The sequence below is a fragment of the Dendropsophus ebraccatus genome, chromosome 5 (assembly GCF_027789765.1).
Source record: "Dendropsophus ebraccatus isolate aDenEbr1 chromosome 5, aDenEbr1.pat, whole genome shotgun sequence".
Classification (NCBI taxonomy): domain Eukaryota; kingdom Metazoa; phylum Chordata; class Amphibia; order Anura; family Hylidae; genus Dendropsophus; species Dendropsophus ebraccatus.
The window spans coordinates 102,204,544-102,227,172 of record NC_091458.1 but is presented as its reverse complement, the minus strand read 5'-3'; the positions used below and the strand labels follow the sequence as shown (position 1 = coordinate 102,227,172).

Genomic DNA, 22,629 nt, shown 5'->3' with positions numbered 1-22,629 from the left:
GATGAATTCTTTGAGGGGTGAACTTTCCGAAATGGGGTGACTTTTGGGGTGGTTCTATTCTGTAGACATTACAGGGGCTCTTCAAACGCACCTGGTGCTCAGAAACTTCAGAAAAATCTGCAGAGAAAATGCTAATTGGCGCTCCCTCCCTTATGAGCCCAGCTATGTGCCCATACAGTGGTTTATACCCACATATGCGGTACCGTTCTACTCAGGAGAACCTGCGTTACAGATTTTGGGGTGAATTTTCTCTCCTGTTCCTCGTGAAATTAAGAAATTTCAAACTAAAGGAACATATTATTGGAAAAATTCGAGTTTTTCATTTTTACTGTCTACTTTTGAATACTTTCCTCTAATACCTGTGGGGTCAAAATGCTCACCACACACCAAGATGAATTCTTTGAGGGGTGCACTTTCCAAAATGGGGTGACTTATGGCGATATTTTACTCCGCTTGCACTACAGGGGCACTGCAAACGCACCTGGCGTTCAGAAACTTCAGCAAAATCTGCATTGAAAAAGCTAATTGGTGTTCCTTTCCTTCTGAGCCCCACGGTGTGCCCATGCAGTGATTTATGCCCACATATGAGGTACCTTTTTACTCAGGAGAACCTGCGTTACAAATTTTGTGGTACTTTTTTCTCTTGTTCCTCGTGAAATTGAGAAATTTCAAACTAAACCAACATATTATTGGAAAAATTAGAGTTTTTCATTTTTACTGTCTAATTTTGAATACTTTCCTCTAACACCTGTGGGGTCAAAATGCTCATCCTACCCCAATATGAATTCTTTGAGGGGTGTACTTTCCAAAATGGGGTGAATTATGGGTTTTTTTTTGTCTCTGCTGACACTTCAGGGGCTCTGCAAATGCACCTGGCGCTCGGAAACTTCTTCAGCAAAATCTGCAATGGAAAAGCTAATTGGCGCTTCCTTCCTTCTGAGCCCCGCTGTGTGCCCATACAGTGGTTTACGCCCACATATGGGGTACCGTAGTACTCAAGAGAACCTGCGTTACAAATTTTGGGGTGCTTTTTCTCTCATGTTCCTTTTGAAAATGAGAAACTTTAATCTAAACGTATATATTATTGGAAATTTTTAATTTTTAATTTTTTAACGGCCTAATGGTGAATACTTTCCTCCAGCCCCTGTAGGGTTAAAATGCTCATTATACCCCTAGATTAATTCTTTAAGGTGTGTAGTTTCCAAAATAGGGTCACTTATGGGGGTTTCCAGTATACAAACCTCCTAAATCAACTTAAAAAAAGAACTGGTCCCTAAAAAAATCAGTTTTGGAAACTTTCACGAAAATGTGGTAATTTGCTGATAAATTTCTAAGCCCCGTAACACCCTAAAAAAGTAAAATATGTTTATGAAATGAAGCCAAAATAGAGAGGACATATCGGTAATGTGACTTCGTAACTAATTTATGTGATACGACTTTCTTTTTTTTAGAAGCAGAGAATTTCAAAGTTCATAAAATGCTTTTTTTTCAATTTTTCATGATATTTTGATGTTTTTCACAAAAAACACACAAAGTAGTCACCAAATGTTGCCACTAATATAAAGTGCCATATATGACGAAAAAACTTTCTCAGAATCGCTAGCATACGTTAAAGCATCACTGAGCTATAAGAGCATAAAGTGAGACAGGTCAGATTTTGAAAAATGAGCCTGGTCTTTTAGGTGCAAATAGGCTTGGTCTTGAAGGGGTTAAGGAACATTACTCAGTTACTCAATGGTTTCCAAAAACAACACATAAAATAATCATATGAACTCCCCACTTTCATTCAATTGTACTAGTAGCATTGTATATATATATATACAGTATATAATATAGATGCAGTTCAAGATTTTGCTGTGATTTTAGTATATCGCAACCAAGGTTTGCTGGAGGCTGTGGCAGAATGAGCACCACCCATCCAAATAACTTTATTAGCACACAACTTTTTGGGGTCAATCTCATCATCAGTAGATATAAGCGAATTGGTTAGTTTAGAATTGATTACAGTCTGAATTTAGCCCAAATTAATTTCAAGCCAAAATAAAATGGAGTTTTACACAATTAAGAGCAATATTGAATTACAATCAGAAAGACTATTCCTGTGTGGCATAGATGCTAAGTCAGAGATTATAACTGTATAGTAATTGAGTAAATTAATGCATTTTGTTATCACCTTGTGTGAGAACCAGAAATTAGTACATTGCCTTTTTTTGCAGTGCCATAAACCAAGACATTAAGGGGAGTCATAAGGGGGTTAATACATTAGATATGCTGTACTTTATAACTTAAAATAGCTAAGGACAATTTTCTAAATGAAACATTCTGTGAAAAACGCTTCTCTTCAAAACTCCATTACTTTGATTATTATTCAGCATTGACTACTCTGCTGTAAAAAATCATACCAACCTTGACATGTCATTTTAAGAAACTTATTATATATGTATAATGTGCTAAAGAGTATTTTAAAGACTTAAAGCCCCATTTCTTGCTCTCATATAGAGCAATCGGTTCCAGAATACCACAAGATATATATTTTGCAATGTAGATGTGATGGATAAAATTACACATATTGTAATAACCAGAGCAGACAAATTCAATCATGGCAAAGGCTACATCTATCATACAAATATCAAATACTGGAAATATTCCTTAGTGTTTCTGTTGTCATAATAACACAAACAGATATACTGGACATGCACAGCTCAATATTTACGGGTGCTAAATGGTCAGCATATAAATCAATATGCTACTATTAAACCAGAAAATCTATGTCAAAGAGAAATACCATAGCACACCAAAAATCTAGAGTAAATAAAAGTACTTTATTATAAGAGGTAAGGCTTAAAAACAATTAAAAAGTTACAAACATGAAGGTAACCGTTGTAGTACCTCCCACAACGACACCCCAATATAGGTATATTATACATCCTGTATGAGTAAAGTACAAGTGCAATGTACAACCAGCCAAAAAATATATAAAGCCTAAAACATACAAATAGTCCACAACATTGTAGAATACAAACACTGTGACCAATAATATAAAATGAGAAATGACAAAAAATATAATAATTACGACTGTGAAGCGATAAGGTGGAAATCAAACCATACAACAAATGTCACCATAAGTAATAGGGTAACAGGGTGATGATGGGGTGTCAAGGGAGAAAGCCCTGTTGTCATAATAACACAGTACTTTTAGCATAATTGCATATTCATGTGCTTTTTTAGTTTTCAGATCTCCTGTAAATCCTTATAAAAACATATGCCGAAAAAACATTCTCAGCACTACTGATGAGCGAACATGCATGTAAATGTTCGTATAGTTGTACGAACATGACGTTAATTATACGTGTTCGCCGATCACAAACAATTTGTTAGATGATCGGAATGGTTATAACAATTTTTGAAAATATTTTAACTTGCAAAAGTACACCACTGCGTAATTTAAGCTTTGCGCCTGATAATCTGTACGCATGTGTGTAACTCTAGACCGAAATATATGCATTCTGTACGCAAATGAGTGCAGATCAAATGCGGACGCAAATGTTTATGCAGCTGGTTAATTTACGCTTTGCACCTGATACGCATGTGTGTAGGCGGAAACATATGCTTCTACTGTATGTATGTTATTTGTTCGTAAAAGTTCGGCGAATACGGACATGAACAGATCACAATTTTTTTTTTTAATGTTCGTGTTCAGGATCCGAACTGAACATCGGGATGTTCGCTCATCACTACTCAGCACTGCTACCAACCATACATGGCAGGAGGGATCCTTTTGGTTCAAAGCAAACTCTAAACTTGCGATACAAATTTAACTAGAAGAAATATATAATGCAAAAGAGAAGTTGGCTCTCAAGGGCTTTCTACTACAATTTTTTTTTTTATATATTGTAGGGATCTTCCCGGGGGATGGTGTGTTTGGACACAGTTCACAGCAGACTTGGACTTGTAAAATAACAGCTTGGCGTTTATTTGCAGCATAAACAGTCCATCAAACAAAACACAACAGCACCGTGCTTTAAGAATAAAACAAACAAAAAGGTCTTGCCCGTCTGGTCGCTTACTAACAGGTCTTCTCACCTATCTGATACAATAACACAGCGTCTTTCGCCTGGATACCGCAGGGTGTATATTTGCTCCAGCCGTGGCTGCATTCGCAGCTTCCACCAAACACACTGGCTGTTCACTCCTGGCTGAGAGCCAACACTGGATCCTCTGCAGGGCTTTACCTTGTCAGGCTGATTAGGGTCAGAAACACCTGACCCCAAAACCTGACCTGGATCGGGGGGAAGGGAATGGCAAGTCCCACTACCAAAAACCTACCTGCCATTCCATGTAAGTCCAGGCCCGGCAATAATAAATAATAGCTCAGCAGCATAACACTGCTGAGCACAGATGCCTCCTGGACTCACCATCTCACGCTACGTATTAACCTGGGTGAGATGTACATCCCCTCGAGCACTTTACCAGTGACATGTCCACAATATATATATATATATATATATATATATATATATATATATATATATATATATAACTGCATATGTAACTGCATATTTGGAGACCACTATATCAACAGTCGGATCTTATAAATTACTTACATTCGTACAAAACAAACATTAATTATCGATTATACAGAGCTAAAACTGGTTATGTGACAGATATGTAATATGTAAAATTAACATAAAATATGTAATAAAAACAGCTGCAGGGCACTTTCAGTACAAGGTTATGTTCACACAACGTCAAAAATAAAGAAAAGGCAGCCAATTTGATATTTAAAAAAACCCTCAGTTTTTGCTGAGATTTAACTGACTGCAATTGCAATGCATTGAAGTCAATGGGAAGACGGACGTCCAATGCACACAATTTATTGAATAATGGATGTTTTTACCACGGCTGTCAAAATAATGAACATGAACATTATTTTCAGACGTGTTTTTGCAAACAGCAGACATTTTGTATTAGTTGTTCGCACACAGTTTTTTTTTTCACTGTTATTTATCCATTTTTACTATTAAATCCAATGGACTTTTCAATTAAGCCACACCCAAAGGCCAATTAGTAACCCCAAACTAGAATAATGTACAAACACCAGTCATTGCACTAAGGGAAAGGAAGACTAGACAGCTAAATGACGTCCGTTATTTTAGACTCAAAATGGCGGACGTCATTTTAGGCGGAGCTGTAAAAACGTTGTGATAGCCTATTAGCTAACAAACAAAAAAAATAAAGCTTTTATAATGGAACTTGTGCATAAAAGTTAGTAAAAGAAAATACTGAAAAAATGCATAAAGTGCAGTGTCCGGAATAAATATCCATATGATCAGTGATTATTCCTATATAACATGTACAGTACCTTCCAGTACTGCAATTATGCTCCCAATTCAAGTTGGTACCAATATAGGGAAAGTATATAGTAATAATCAGTATTCCAGTAGAATTTTTTACCTTTGCACTATATGTGCTATGATACAGCATGTTTTATTGACCCCATGACCTGCAAATGATAGCTAGATATAGATGTAGAATGCACTTTGCAGGTGTTTTTAAGTGATTCACACATCCCTACACTAAGGCTATGTTCACACTACGTAAAAGTACAGCCGTTGTTGCCATCGGCGGAGTTGAACATAGCCTATTGTTCTATGGGATCCCGGCCGGAAGGGTATACACATTGTATACGCTCTGGCCCGGGATCCTGTGCGGCGCCGCAAAGAACTGACATGTCAGTTTTCTGCAGCCGCAATTCAGTGAACTGCAGCCTTAGGAAACCCTGTCAGTTCACACAATGAAGCGAGCGGCTCCTATGGGGAGTTCTATGGGGAGTTCTGATGCGGGCGCACGCCATAAAGATCAGTGATGCAGTACCGGCCGGGATGATCTGTGCAGAGATTAGCCGTTCACATTGTGTGAACATAACCTAAAAGTGATCGGTACCCCTTTAACCCCTAGACGACCCAGGGCGTACCTGAACGTCCTGGCGTCGTTAGTGGAGTTCAGACTAATGGAGGAGTGATCACCGCATCTCATACTGGCTGGGGTTTGCGCCGAAATTGCGCTGATCCAAGCTCGGCTGCAGCAGTCAAAAGCAATAGAGTGCCTATCTCATCGATCTATGCAGTATTACTTTACTGCATAGATCTCAATGAGAGATCAGTGTACTTATACTAGAAGTCCCCCAGGGGGGCTTCTAGTATATGTGTTAAAAAAATGTTTTATTATTAATAAACAACCCTCTCCCCTAATAAAAGTTTTACACCCCCCTTTTCCCATTTTATAAATAAAAATAAATAAATAAATAAACATGTTTTGTATTGCCGTGCGCATAAAAGCTCAAACTATTAATTTATTTCATTTCTGATCTCGCACTGTAAACGGCGTAATCGCAAAACAATTCCAAAGTGCAAATTGTTCATTTTTGAGCGCATGAAATCCAGAAAAATTGCAATAAAAAGTGATCAAAAAGTTCCATATGCACAATCAAGGTATCAATAGAAAGTAGAGATCATGGCGCAAAATAATCACACCTCAGACAGCCCCATAGACCAAAGGATAAAAACGGTATTAGGCTATGTTCACACAACGTTTTTTCAGCTCCGCCTAAAATGACGTCCGTTATTTTGAGTCTAAAATAACGGATGTCATTTAGCTGTCTGGCCTCCCCTTAGTGCAATGACTGGTGTTTGCACATTATTTTAGTTTGGGGTACTAATTGGACTTTGAGTGTAGCTTAATTGAAAAGTCCATTGAATTTAATAGTAAAGACAGAAAAAGAACGGTAACAAAAGAAAAGCTGTGTGTGAACTACTAATAAAAAGAGTCCGCTGTTTGCAAAAGACGTCCGAAAATAATGATCATGTGTATAACCAAGGTGTAATGGTAGTATGACCTTGAATAAGATCAACATGAGTAGTTCTAATTGACTCTTGTATATGTCAAGTGCTTTTATTCTTGGAGAAGCAATAAAGATTGAAGAATTGTTTACACACTGGTGCAATTAAAAACTTTCAAACTATTTCTTTCTTGTCCTCACCAAGGATGGAAGGTAGTTCTTGAACATGGCAATTTATGATGGAGCTTGATTGTCTATTGTGTATAAGCTGCAGGTTTTCTGCACACACACCTTACTTAGGATTTGGGACAGTGTGGGCACTGGGGAAGGGCACCATTTCAGGTTTCGCCTCAGGCAGTGAGAGAGGTGGATTTCACCAACTCATATTATTCATATGTATTACAGCACAAATAGTACAAAGTAAAAAAAAAGTTATCTTCTACTGGCATACTGATCATTGCTATAAACTCTTAATATATTGGTACCAACTTGAGGCTGGGTTCACCCTACGTATATTTCAGTCAGTATTGTGGTCCTCATATTGCAACCAAAACTAGGAGTGGATTAAAAACACAGAAAGGATCTGTCCACACAATGTTGAAATTAAGTGGATGGCCGCCATTTAATGGCAAATATTTGCTGTTATTTTAAAACAACGGCTTTTGTATTGAAATAATGGCAGTTATTTACTGTTATATGGCGGCCATCCACTCAATTTCAACATTGTGTGAACAGATCCTTTCTGTGTTTTTAATCCACTCCTGGTTTTGGTTGCAATATGAGGACCACAATACTGACTGAAATATACATAGTGTGAACCCAGCCTGAATTGGGACGATAATTGCAGTACTGGAAGTTACAGTACATTTCACTGGAGCAGACCTGTACATGTTATTTATAGATAATTTCTAATCATAACGATATTAGTCTAGAACACTGGACATTATTGACTTTTTTGTATTTTTACCTACTTTATACATAAGCTGCATTATAATGGTTTTATTTTGTGGCATTCTATAACAAATTGTTATTTTTATAGACACACCTTGAGAGCCAACTTCGCTTCCGCTTTGTTCAATATATTTTTCTCTGGGGTATGAGATATTGTTGTGCACTTGGGGTTTGTACTTGATCCATTCTTGGTCTAATAGAGCATCTCACATCCACTTGGTTTACTGTATCTAGAAGAGATTTGCAGTTACAACTGTTCAATTTTGTGAGCCTGTGTACTCTGTGGTGTCAATTCTATATTCGTATCAAACAAAAATAGATCCCATTGTATTACACTTCTAAATTCCATTTTTGGTTTTCTAAATTAAATTCATTTTCCTATCTTCCTGCACCAATCTGATGTTGTACTAACATGTATTTAGGACAGCACCTTCAAAAATATTTTTATTGCACAAAATGACCTTAAATAAACATAACCATAACTCACAATGCAGTTGATTGACAGCTAAAAGACCCAAAACACCATATACTATACAGTATAGCTATGCATATATAACATATATATATATATATATATATATATATATATATATATATACACAACAAGCAAAAAGGATAGAAGAAGAAGACAATTAAAACTCAAAAGTACTTGGACACAAAGCAAAAAACCCTTTTCCCACCATAGGGAGCACGATTTAAAATTTGACTACTTGCCAGATACTGTATTATTTGTCACATATTTTCTTCATGATTTTATATCTACTGCCTCTTAAGTGAGTATTCATATTTATTTGATGCTTTTGCATGGGTTTGAATCTCCTCAATGGTTTTGTTCTCTTTCCTCCACCATGGCAGGGCACAAGTTGCCTTGTTGGTAGGGGAGCATGACAGATTTACTTTAGTCCATTAAGTATTATGTACAGTGGTTCCTCGGTTTAGGAGTAACTTGGATTGAGAGGACTTTGAGCTCACAGTTTTTCAAAATTGTTACTTGGTTTAAAAGCATTGCTTTGGTTTAAGAGCTCCCTGTACTGGGTGGGAGGGGGAGTGAGGGAGGGGCATAGTCTGCATAGCGGGGTCTACAGCACTGTACTCTGACCCAGGAAGTCTCCCTCATCTTCCAAATCATAGCAGATCCACTTCAGGCTGGGGCTTGCATCAGGGGACAGGATTGTTGAGGTAATCTCTTCACAGCTGTAACCCCTCTGTCCCTGGACAGTGTGTGCTGCATTTATGTGACCACATATGCCCTGCTTATTCCTTCATGCTCCTTGCAGTCTCTGTCAGCCCTTGTGTTTCCCATCCTCTTAATTCCTGCTATAATGTACCTGCACTCAAACTTAGCTGTACACACTGATGCTATAATGTGCCTGCACTCACACTCAGCCTTTCACACTGCTGTATAGAAAAGTTTCTCTCACTGTCCTCCTGCACAGTTCTGCAGAGGTCCATGCTGAACACATACCCCTCCCACATTGCTGCCATGTGACCACACAGACCTCTAACAGCAGCCCTGATTCTCTATTAAGCCTGTTGTACTACGCTACTGCATTATGGGGATATGCAGTTCCATCCTGTATCTACAAACTACTTCTGTTTTTTTTCCCTCTAGGTTTATGTACTTACTATTCATTATACTTCACATGATAATTGCTATACTGTACAGTAACCTAATAATATGACATAATCAGCTGTTTCTAAATGTATGTTTCATTTGTTTCACATGTTATTCAGAACCATTTGTCAGCATTTCAATGATTTCTTATGGGAAAATTTGCTTTGGATTAAGAGTGATTTGGATTACAAACACAGTCCCAGAACAAATTATGCTCGTAATCCAATGCACCACGTTTTTTTTTTAATTCTCCCTAGTGTTTTAGGAGAACTTTATTAAACATTATTACATGCCTCAATTAAATAGCTAACCTTTAGCTAATATATTTTCAAACACAAACTTAAATTAGCTTATGTAAATGTGTGTGCCATTTCAAAGTTAAGATAATCCACATGGGAAAATAAGTGCAGAAAACATTGCAGTCTTAAGTTGGCAATGTATAATATGGATTAGTCAAGGTTTGTTTGTATGAATCAGAGTGCACACTATGAAGGAAAACTTCGGCATTTCACAGATACTGGTGTAAACCCAAGGCTACAAAACTTAACAAGGTTGTTGACAAGATCCTTTGATGTTATGAAAAATTAAATAAAACTTATTAAATTATATAATTAAAGTATTTTCCATACTTTATTAAGGTTACCCTTCCTAAGCACAGACAACGTGGTAATTTAACTTTCAATCCAATTTAAATCTTTCAACTTGGATTCCCCTAAAGAGCCAAGCATGGAAATTTTACAGTGATGTTAAAGGGGTACTTCAGCGAAAATGTTCTTCTTTTGAATCAACTGGTGTCAGAAAGTTATATAGATTTGTAATTTACTTCTTTTTAAAAATGTTACGTTTTCCTATATTTATCAATTACTGTATGTCCTGCAGGAGCTGATGTATTAATTCCAGTCTGACATAGTGCTCTCTGAACCTAAATTAAAAATTTATACAACTTTCTGCCTTAATAAACAGTATAACAAAGTTTGTCCTACTGTTTTAAGTAGATGTATATTGTTCACTTTAAGAAATGGCTATACTTTACATTATGTGCGTGTTAATACAGAAAATCACCGACCGAAAAACCGACAGTACATGTATACATGTATTTTGATATTACACATATTGGAGCATTTTTTTTTGCACAAGTGTGTGCAAATAAATTTATTTGCATCTGGCCCCTCTGCGCCAAAATATGCCCACTGCTCACCTTAATAAATGTTCCCCTATATTTTGCCATATATTAATGTACATATACAGTAGGAACAAAGTAAATCGCTTCCTTACAATCTGCATTCTCCTAATCAGGCTGTGGGCTTTGAAGTCTGCTCCACCCGTGCCACTCCCTGCATCTCCTACCTGGGTGCTGGGAAAAGATGGATCCTGTTCTGGGAAATTTCTCCCAGTTTCTCAGGACTGGGTCCAGCTTTTCCTGGCACCTGGGGAGGAGCGGCAGGGAGCAGAGTGGACTTTAAATCCCGCAACCTGATGAGGATAATGCAAAACAGATAATGTAGAATATACTGTAAATGCACTCCTTTGAAATTATTTCTATAGTACCTTTATGTCTGTCGAAGTCTCTAAATATAACACCCTGTTGTTCAAAAATTCCAGTGGCTTGATATCTTAAAAAAAAACAAAAACAAAACAATCCTAGCTATTTAGTGATATAGAATAAGTTATAAGTTGATATGGAGTACCATGAGCATTTATAGAACATGCTTTTGTAAATTTGTGGTAAACGGTAAACTACTGCAAAATATGTTGGTGCAAAATAAATAAAAGTCATTATTACTGTTGTTGTTGTTATTATTATTATTATTAGAAAATCTTAGATTTAATTTAAATGTAAATTATACTAAAAAAAAAATCTAATATACAATCTAGTACAAGCAGTGTGTTCTTCAATTGATTGATAAAGATAAGATTTTTGTTTGTTCCCAGATGGTTATCCAAGAGAGGAGATGGTTTACAGATGGAGAAAAAATTCAGTAGAAGCAGCAAACCAGAAATCTTGGAGGCTTTATCAGTTTGATTTTATGGGTCTCAGGAATACAACTGATATTGTACAAACAACAGCAGGTAAGATGTAAATCACAATTTATCATAAATACTGTATATCTGTTTGCACATTCAGAAAATAAAAACCGTTGCTTTGCGTTGCTTTGAAAAAAGCTCCTGTGTTTAATCCTATGTTGCCCTAAAAATAGGGCTTACTTTTCTATCTTCATTGGTACAAATCAATGTGCTTATCTCTAATATGTACAGTGTCTTTTCCTTTGGATGGACCATTGGCACTATGTTATGCACAAAATAATAGTGGAAGGAGATAAGAAGCAAACAGAGGTAGGAAACACATTTGTGCAGAAGAGGTCAAAAAATATCAACTTCTGCTTAATTGAGGTCCTATGATGTTACTTAATAGACTTTATTGTCCTGCAGAGAGGTGGTGACAGTGAATAGCTGCTTGTTATCACTTATGGAAAAGACACTGGAGTGAGGAGAATATGAGGTTTTTTTATTACTTAATATTCTTGGACTGTAATTTCAGTGGGCAAACTCTTGATAGTGGTCCAGCATAAGAAACAAAATAAAGCAGCTTGGCTTTGTGTCTCCATGCTGTGGGAGCTACAAGTGGGCGTCTTCTCTGTGAATCAAGTCTTCTTTTGCACTATTGGTGGTGCTCAACTATAGACAAATTCATAATGTAATCAAGAGACATTCATCAGGGCAGTGGCAAATCACCATCAAAGTGCAGCTTTATTCAGACAAACCGTATACAGACATGACAAACGTAGCAAGTGCGTCCCACTAAGGCTAAGGCTGTTTCACACTCCTGCGCTTCATCCAGCCTTGTAGTACTATGAGGCCAGATGAAGCGTGGGAGCTTGAGGGGGACACACTTGCTATGTTTGTCATGCCTGTATACCGATTCCCGAGGTTCGTCTGAATAAAGCTGCACCTTGACAGTGAGTCGCCAATGCTCTGCTGAATGTCTCTTCATTACACTTTTGATAGTGGGCTAGCTAATAGGTGCAATCCAAATCACATTGTATTTGATAAATGCACCCTGAATGGTCCTTTAATAAATGAGGGGAGTACAATGAGTAATCTTGACACTGGCTTCTATTAGCTTAACTATGAAATTGACCCTGTCTTCTTTAACCCCTTCCCAATTGCCCCACATTAATTAATGGGCCAGGAAGAAGAGGGAGTATATGTAGGGAGATCAGTAGTTGAACCCACTCCATACACAGCAGGGATCTGCTACTATTTGTAGCAGACCTCTGCTGCTAATGCCGGACACCAGCAATCTTGCTGGTGTCAGTCATTTAACCACTTAACTGCCACAATCAATCCAGTTACATCATTAAATTGTACAAATAAGAGGTCCTGCTTCTGTTAGATATCTGATTTATTTCACATATTTTCTTTAACTTTTTTATTTTCTTTATTTGACTTTCTTTTCTTGATATTCAAAACAATACATAAATAAAAAGTTTTGTAGTAATAGTACTGCTCCGCCCCTTCTGAGTGGCCGCTCCCGAGTTCTATATCCAATGTTTGGCTAAGATGGGGTGCCACTGCAGCTGCTGACTGGCTGGGCATATTTCCAATGTCAAGGCCCCAGCATCAGTCAGGGGCAGGTAAGTGTAGGTTATCATTTTTAATCACCTCATCCCTGGACATGTACATAAACACTCCCCTGCCTGAACAACCCCTGTAATGATTTGCAAGTTATAAAAAATGTAAATAAAATATTTAAAACCTCTCAATTTCTCCAGAATCGAGTATAAGTGCTACACACTTCTGTGCACCAGACCTGCATATAACATAAGTTAGTATATAATTAAAAACTACCATATCTGCAGAACAGGGTAGCAGATCTCCAAATGATCGACACTGCAGAAATGTCATGGCGCAGAATGGCGGCACTGGAACGGAGCCAGGCCATGACGTCAGACTTCCAATCAATTTATCAGACGGATTTTTGAAGCCAGTGTTAGACTGGGCCTCTGGTGGATCCCAGCCCCCCCCCACGCTAATGTGGCATACTGACTATCAGGCGGCAGTCAGTGATTCACCTAAAAGAATATCAACTCAACTCAATATCAACTTAATATCTACAATGAAATATCTTACTTATGACGGGTTTCTAATGACTTGCAGAAGATGTTTTTTTTTCTTCTTGAATTTTACATATACAGTTTGACTTCAAACAAGGTTACTGACAGGTACTGGAAACCTTCCAGAGAAAAAGCCATCCCATAGGGGAAAAAGAGGCAAAACATTTGCTCTTTCCAATTTGTCACACCATCATGACAGTTAATTCAGTTAGATCCAGGTGGTTAATAGGGGTTCCGTAGCAAGGGATTCCACAAACACCTTAACGTCTTTACACAAATCTTGACTTGGAATCATTTTAATAATGAAGTTTGTGCATTCTGCTAGCAGTTAGCTCACTGGAACTGTACTTTTATATGGGCAGTACTGCATCATAATTTCTGTTTTCAGCAGTGATTTTTCTTTCACCCAGGTGAAAACATTCATCTTTCTTTATGTTTCCAACACAAATAGCAGCAACTTTCCTGGGTTTTTGTAAAGCATACAATGTACTAAATGCCCTACATATTAAAAGTGGGAAGCTAAAAGAGATATACAGGGGCCATAAAGTGAAATCCGAGAGAAAGGTGTTGAAAACACAGGCAATTGGATTTACTCACCATATGATGTTGTACTCAGAGTACAACATCTAAATACGCTCTCAGTAGAGAAAGTGATGTAGGTCGAAACAACCACAGGTTTCTAGTTTGCTGGGATACTGATCCACTGGGTCCCAGCAGGACACGCAGAATGGTAGGGAGTCAGGTCCCTGCAGTTGGCAGCGATGAATATAGATGAAACCTTGACAGGCGCTGAACAATAGTAGATATATGACAAAGCGCCAGAGCAGGTACTACAAAAAACACATTTATTTGTCTCAAGGGACAACGCGTTTTGAGGTACAGGGGACCCCTTTCTCAAGTCAGGGAGACATGCAGTAAACCATAAGAAGTAGGCTGCATAAATGCCAGATGCTGGCAGGAAATTGGGACTTAGCCCTGCCCCCAACCCAAGTTACACATAACAGGGTAAAAACATATTAAAAGAACCTTATTGATTTTTTGTAAAAGATTAGAGGAAGGAAATATACAATGGTAAGGCCATGTTCACACAAAGTATCTTTTGCATAAATCATGGCTGTTGTTGCAATTTATGCAAAGGATACGTTGTTTTGTGAATTAATGGAATCCCGGCCTGGAGCATATACACATAGTATAGCAGCAGAAAACCCTGTCAGTGCACGATATGGAGCGGGTGGCTCCGGCCGCACGCTCCATTGTGTGCAGTGGGGAGTTCTGATGCGGGCGTACACGGATGCGCCCGCATCAGAACTCAGCGGCTGCAAAGATCATCCGGCCGGTACTGCAGTAATATAGGTAACTATAACTACATAAGACTGACAACTGACAAAGGCAGTGACAATTATTTGCTTCTACAGTTATATGGGCATTTCGTCTGCTTCTCTTTTGCGTCAAATAACCCTAAAATTTCCATGTCACTTGAAGCATATCTACATACAATTTTTTTTACTAGGTTTCAAAAAGAACAATTAAACAATATACTGGAAGAATCTTCTAGGGAGGGGAGAAATATTGTGATACAATTGTTTCCTATTGTAAATCCATAGACTGCATCCATCACTTGCTTCTAGGAGAGAATACCTTTCTAATATATAGTGATAATTGCAATGTTCTATAGCATTTTTACATCATTACAGGGAGTGTGGTCTTATGCCATGCCACGGGCAACACTTATGTAGTACTTGTGATGTGTGATGCTATGCGCATGAGGACAGCTGCAGACTGAAAGTTTTATAGCACAAGGCCTTCATCTTGAAAAGGATGAGGGAGTTTCATATTAATTAAAAAGATTTTGCAAAAGTCATATAAGAGGTCATTCTGTGAACTATATAAATTGCAAACTGCCTGCAGCCTTCTTCTCTTCCACTGCCACAAAATGTCTTCATAGCTTCTAATATTCTTATAATATACATGTTTTAATTTTATTTTATAACACAGCATTCATTATTCATTATTTCTATATTACACAATATATTTGTCAACTTGAATATTTACATATTGTGATGGCTGGAGCATAGTGGATCCGCTGAACCTTCACAAACTATGATGGCCACATAAGAGAGAGGGGTCTAAGGGGCCTTTTCCACGGGAACGATAATCGCCTGAATTGGCTCGATTCGGCCCATTATCGCTCGGTGGAATAGAGAAAACGATCAGCCGATGATCGTTTATTTAGGGACAGACCTAAAATAATCGGTCCCCCACCGCGCATCGCTACTGTGGAATATCGGGCGCAGCGGGTGACCGACGATTTGAGAAGCAGCAGCATACATTACCTGGCAGGACTTTTCCTCCACTCTGTCTTCCTCCCCGGGTCCCGCGGCACAGCATCAGCAGCTCCGGAGCAGCCTGACTGAGCAGTCAGAGCGCTCAGCCAATCACAGGCCAGGACCGCCATGGCCAGTGATTGGCTGAGCTGTCTGACAGCTCAGTCAGGCCGCTCCGGAGCTGCTGATGGGACCCGGGGAGGAAGACGGAGCGGAGGATAAGTCCTACCAGGTAATGTATGGTGAAAGGGCTGCAAGGACATTGGTAACGATGTCCCTGCAGCCCTGGCTCAACGATCATCAGGCCGTGGAATAGGCCCAGTAAACAAGCGGCGATCTAGCGTATCAGCGTTCGTTTACATCGTTGATCGGGCCCCCATCGGCCCGTGAAAAAGGACCCTTAGGGGCCGCTGGCCATAAGAGCCCGCCACAAAGCAGGATGAGCCTGCTGTGGCAGGTAATCCGCAGGACACTACCCCTGGTACAACTCTCTCTGTTTAATCTTAATCAAGTCAAAGTTGGCTCAAGAATGTGGTTGAAGGTCAGAGGTGTGAATCTTTGTCCCTAGGGTAGGTGTGAATAGTATCTCTGTGTCACATAGTGTTTACAGGAGAAGAGCTGTTTCTAAAGATTGGAATTAGGTTTTTGACAGAGGCCAAATGTTTCCCCTGCAAGGGTTAGAAGCAGGTCAATAAATAACTCCCCTTGTCACTAGGCTGCCTGTAATATTACACGTTGGGACTTATAGCAAGAACCAATAAGCAGGGCACTGGCCCTTTTAATTATAACAGAGCTGGCACACATGCTATAGGAGGCGGCAACATGGGTGCCAACCCCAACAGAAGAATAGAAAGCCAGGAGAAAAGGTATCTGCATGGCCGGGGACAGGGGCCGGAGTGCAGCTGAGGCCCAGAGGGCAAGCGCAGCCGGCTGCGGAATTCTCGGCCGTGACACGTATGACTTATGGTATATTACTAGAGCAATCTGAAATGCCCAAGAATACCATATTTATTTGCATGTCATGGTACAGTTTTTTCTGTTTATTCACAGTGCCATGTTTGCATTGCCATCATAAACATCTTCCTTGGTTATTTTTATTATTCAAGGTCAACCACAATGCATAAGTTCATATATCATAATTGAATACAGGATATGCTGCCATGGAATCTGTAAACAGAACAATAAGAAACTTTATTGCACTTTCCCATTTGGGAAACATTTCCTGTTCTATCTTTGCTAGGCAATATATTATATTTGTGGTTGCTACATAGTTCTGAGAACAGTTACATATTACACTACAGCTATGGGAGCTCCTTGGAAGTTTATCAAGCAAAACAAACTGAATATATAGCTTTTCTCTGCCATGACTAACCTTTTTTTTCCCTGTCATCATTTCTCTTTTATTAGTGGAGGTGAAGGAGAAGCTTTAATGAAGTTGAGTCAAATTTTCATTTGACTTCTCTTTGACAAATACAAAAAATCCATATGTTAGATACAGTGTCCAGCAGCAACAAATACATTTTCACATGCCTAAAACCAATAATTTAGGCATGATAATTTTAATGATAGAAGATTTTGGGTGAGAGCACACTGCTTTTCCACAGATGCCAATAAAGTAAGTAAAATGGTCCAGTTTTAACGCTCATTAACTAGAAAGTGCAGTCCAAAACTGTTAGAAATGACTGCCCTGTATATCTGCTCTGTGCATCAAAGAGCCGGTGAGGAGTTTGTTTCATTCATGCCATAATCTATCCTTTACAAAAGCACAGAAATGGCATTTTGAAATTGATACCTTTTGCAAAAGGAGATAAATAAGAAAGCATTTTAACAACAAAATAGCAAGAGAACAAGGTGATATTTAATTGAACTTTTTTTAGGGAAAAGTAAAAGTGTGTGTGGGGGGGGGGGGGAATCCAACCTCCGAATGCCCCCATCCCCCCTTATGTGCCATTCTCTGTAACGGCCCTCCGGCTACTTTGTTCTAAATAGAGCCGCAGGTATTGTGCCGAGGTCAGAACACCACAGACACACACACACACACACACACACACTCTTACTTTTCCCCTATCTACAAAGCTTTATATTACCTAGTTTTTTTCTTAGTTTTTTGTTTTCACTTTTCCTTTTTAAGCAAACTAAATCAGCCCACAAATGTTCACTTTACATGCTAAAGATGCCTAAAAGTGGCTGTTTTATACATATTGAATAATATACCCCATTGGACTCCCATACAGTTTAAATGAATGTCCATTACTGTTACAGATATAAAATTGCTTTAGGACTACTTGTGATTTGTTTACTTCCTGTGATGTCACATTCAATATCTTTTTCCTGTTCCTTCCACAGAACTTCATCACAGATGAAGTCATTAGGTGGGTGGGTACAGGTTTCCCTCCCATGGGCTAGCTGGAATTCCACATTGATTTTAGCCCTTCTTTTATGTAGGTGGAGCTAATATTGTAGTTAAGTAGAATCTGTAACAGAAAGAGCAACATGAAATGGAGGAGAGCGGGAGTTAATAAGTACCTTATGGTTTCACAGTGCTTAGCCTTGTTATCTTGTAGTGTTGGACTCCAACAAGGTAGCTATCAGCCCCTGCTCTCCTCCATGTCATGCTGCCCTTTCTGCTATAGCTTCTGCTGAGCTCCAATATTAGTAGTTTCACTTACATGAGTAGGACTAAAGTCAATGTGGAATTCCAGCTAGCCAATGGGATGGACAACCAATCCCAGCCACCTAATGATTACACCTGTGATCATGGTCAATGAAAGGAACAAGAAACTGATATTGAACATTATTTCACTGGGGGTAAAAAAAAAATCACAAGTAGAGTGGTCATATGACTGAGAACACAAGATGAGCTAGAGATAATGAAAATGTACAGTATATAGAACATACAACACCCACAGAAGTCAGACCGATGCTAGTTTATTGAAAAGTTCCAGACAACCCCTTTATAGCTTTTTCTTTAACGTAAAAAGGTTGAAGGATTACTTGAAATACGTTTTTAAGAGTTTGAAAATAGTTTACAAAAGAGTCAAGATGGTCTTGGCTGCAGACCTAGATTGCTGCTGTGGTGTAAGAGGACAGACTTACACTATCAGGAAGTCTGCAGACAAACTAGAAACCTGGTGTCAGGATTCGTCAGGCGCACAACCCTACCTGCACTATTGGAGCATGCGACTGGCTCTCTGCAGGCGCCAACATTGTCCCTGGCAACTGGCCCAGCTGTTTGTTAGGGGCGCAACAATAGCATCCCTAGTTGTTGCCATAGCCGGTGCCTCACTGCTCCCTGGCCAAACGGCTGAGGTGTCTACAATTGAATATAATGCTGAGTGATGGCCGGCACAACCAGTCAGTTCTGGTTGGGGGCTGGGGACTGGAATCTCTGCCCCAATCTTGCCTGGGGCTGGGATTCCAGCTTCTTTAAGATTACTGCCCCATCATGTCCCCTTGCCTGTGATAGAGCCTCTTTAAAGTGTGACTAAGCTAGGGTTGTATCCTGATTTGTATTTCCTGGTTTCCTGATTCTGGCTTAACTTTTTGACCACTTTTCTGATTTTGTAGAGCACCAACTGATAGTCAATGACCCTGCTTTTATACCTAGACAGTATTGTGTCTAGGTCCTGTGTCTCTGAGTCCAGTCCTGATACCTGGGCTTTGACAAGCCAAGGTCAGAACCAGGATTTCACAGATTAACCAGAATCAGCAGATCAAAAAGTCTAGTCAGAAAACAGTCCAATATCAAATAACTAGGAAAGCATGAATGAATAAAAAAATCGGCAAACAAGGGGTTATTGGAAGGTAAAGAAGCCAGAATATCCACAATTACCAAGATATACAGCAACACAAAGAAGAAGAATCACAAGAAAAAGCAGACTCCTGTTGCTTTGATACATCAGGGCTAATAATAGTAGCCCACACTGTACATTTTATAGCAAATTGCTTCTAAACAACAGGGGGAAACCTCTCCTTACCCCCTTTTGGGACTAAGAAGAAACAAACTAAGGTCACCAGATGAATGAAATATTACCTTGTAATGTCTACCTCCAAACACAGGGCTGGAAAATAATGCAAAGTACAAGAATACTGTCTTATACCCTTTATTCCTCCCCAGACAGCATAGAAGTCCTGTCCTCTTGTTGCCCTCTAACTCACAGAACTGTTGCACAATTGGGCTAAACCAGCAGCCCAAGGCAAATTCTAGAGGTGGGTGATTTGGTGTTGTATTCCATTCTATTCCCAGCACTACCCTCAGAGGTACATGTCCATCTGCACGGCTATGACAGGTTACCCCCCCCCCCCCCCCCCCCCCCGCACACACACAAACACATACACCTTCTTCTCTGTCATTAACCATAAAAAAACACACCAACCACCTAGGATTTGCAGTCCTGGGGCAATATGGCTTTCGCTCTACCCGCTTCTGACACAGCTATTACTTAAACAGCTCTGAAAACATTTCAATTTGCTGAATATACAGTACCAGAAGTCATAATGGGGTAGTGTACAAAACCAATAACAAAGAAGTTGAGCTGGCACCTCTATGGGCTAAAATAGTCGATTTAGAAGACAGTTCACACCACAATAACATTTGTAGTATCCCTTACAAATTTCTTTGTTGTATTGTTACCAGATCCTCAGTCTGATTTTTTTATAGACACTGCTCACCAGATTCCTAGCAAGCCCAGCAGACCTAAGAGTTCACTCTTATGGGTAGTTTCACCTTTTACTACATTAAAGAAAAGCCACTCTTATTATCAAGGGGCAATCCTGACCTTTCAGGTAGATTTAGGGTAGCTTCACAAGTACTGGATTTGCAGCGTTTCTCACGCTCCAAGTTTGCAGCAAAATCCGCTGTGAATCCTTGTACAGTGAAGTTGAATGGATCACATACAGTAACCGCAGCAGAATTCTCATTACCTGCTCAGCACCATGGCTGCATGTAAGGCTCCAGGCAGTCCCGCTCAGCCAGACAGTGTATGGCCACGGACCGATGGGAGCCTCTTATGCAGCGGCAGCACAGAGCAGGTAATGTATGTTGCAGGCGGCGGGGGGGGGGGGGGGGGGGGTTAAAGGGGCCAGTGTTACATACTCGCAGCGAAATGAAAATTCTGCTGTGGGTATGTAACCCATTCAACTTCACTGTACCAGTGAATTAAGCCTCAAGATCTAAACAAAGCTTACTGAGTCGCAGGAAGGAAGTAATGCCAATTACTTCCATGCTAAAAAGTTTTAAACAAGAAGGCACTGTCTAGGTTATGTGTATTTTTAATTGATGTTTCCTGTAGAACAGATATGTTGAGCTTTATTTTTGAATTTGAATTTTGAATTGAATAACATCCATACAGGATGACATGGTTGATGAAAACCTTGTGTCCCTCCACCGGATTGGTATTGCTTGTGCTGTTCTAGTGGCTGGAATGGCCCCCGAGATGCAATCATGAAGAGGCAATCTGTGCTTTTGGCCAGGCTGGGGCAATTCAATAATCATTTACTATGGTCTCCAGCAGCCCATAGTAATCAAGCACCAATCTCAGAGATCAATGCAGTATATATCAGATCAGTGCAGTGATCATAGAAGTCCCCCAGGAGGACTTGCATATAGGCAAAAAAGCTACTGAAAGATCATGGCGCAAAAAATTCAACCTTAAAGAGGTTGGCCACTTTATAGTAAAATTGCTCAGTGTACAGTATTAGTAAGTGTACTCACTGTATATACTGACAGTAGCTCCCTGTGTACCTCATAGAGCTAAAATCAGCCCCCCCCCCTCCTTCACTAGGCTGTGCTGCCCTGCTCTGTGGTGTTTCTGTTCATAAAATGGCTGACATGGAGGAGCGTGTGACCCAGTGTCCACCACTGAGCCTGTATATGTCTATGGAGGAAACAGTGGACAGGGCATGGTCACATGCTTCTCCATGTCAGCCATTTTATGGACAGAAACACCACAGAGCAGGGAAGTACAGCCTGGTGAAGGGGAGGGGGCTGATTTTAGCTCTATGAGGTACACAGGGAGCTGATGTCAGTATTACGTCCTGCGGTTGATGGCCAACCACCATTGTGTTCAGTTGCAGTGTTGTGAATGAGAAAACCTGGGCTGCTATGGACCAAAACCACTCAATGAATCTTCTATGGACCAAAACCACTCAATATTGGTCGTTGTTTTGAGTACCAAACTATGGCCGTGGTTTAGCTTGTTCTGACGGCTGTCATTGCAATAATTGATAATAATCGATTGGAACATTATTCTAGTTTAAAGTGACTTTGTACCCACAATCTGACCCCCCCAAACCGCTTGTACTATCAGCTGCTTTTAATCCAAGATCTGTCCTGTGCTCTGTTCTGCAGGTGATGCAGTTATTGTCCTAAATAAAAAAAACTACTTTTATGGTGCGTTCACACCTACAGGATCTGCAGCTGATTTTCTGCAGCAGATTTCATTTAAATAACTGAACACAGCATCAAATCTGCTGCAGATCTGCTGCAGATCCTGTAGGTGTGAACGCACCCTTAAACTTTCAGCCCTGTGCCAAATTGGTGTGGGCTAGAGTACCCATGCCCTAGGATTGAGTAGTCATGCCCTCTGTCCATCCCTCCTCTCCACCCTCTTCATCATTAGAAATGCACGAGGCAGAGCTTTTCCTATTCATCAACGGTCTGAACACTGTACATGTAAATAGGAGAAATTGTTCTACGGAGGGGTGTCTCAATCCTAGAGCAAGGGTACTCTGGGCCATACCAATTTTACACAGGGCTGCAATTTTAAAAGTTGTTTTTAAGGACAA

General features: G+C 39.6%; 1 protein-coding gene across 1 annotated transcript in view; it reads left to right on the top strand.

Annotated features, from left to right (window-relative positions):
- GABRG3 (gamma-aminobutyric acid type A receptor subunit gamma3) overlaps nucleotides 1-22,629 on the top strand; it is a 395,342-nt gene that overhangs the window by 326,460 nt on the left and 46,253 nt on the right. The window contains exon 6 of the mRNA XM_069972388.1: nucleotides 11,337-11,474. Within this exon, the coding sequence (XP_069828489.1) occupies nucleotides 11,337-11,474 (138 nt within the window). The remainder of the gene's footprint in view (nucleotides 1-11,336; nucleotides 11,475-22,629) is intronic.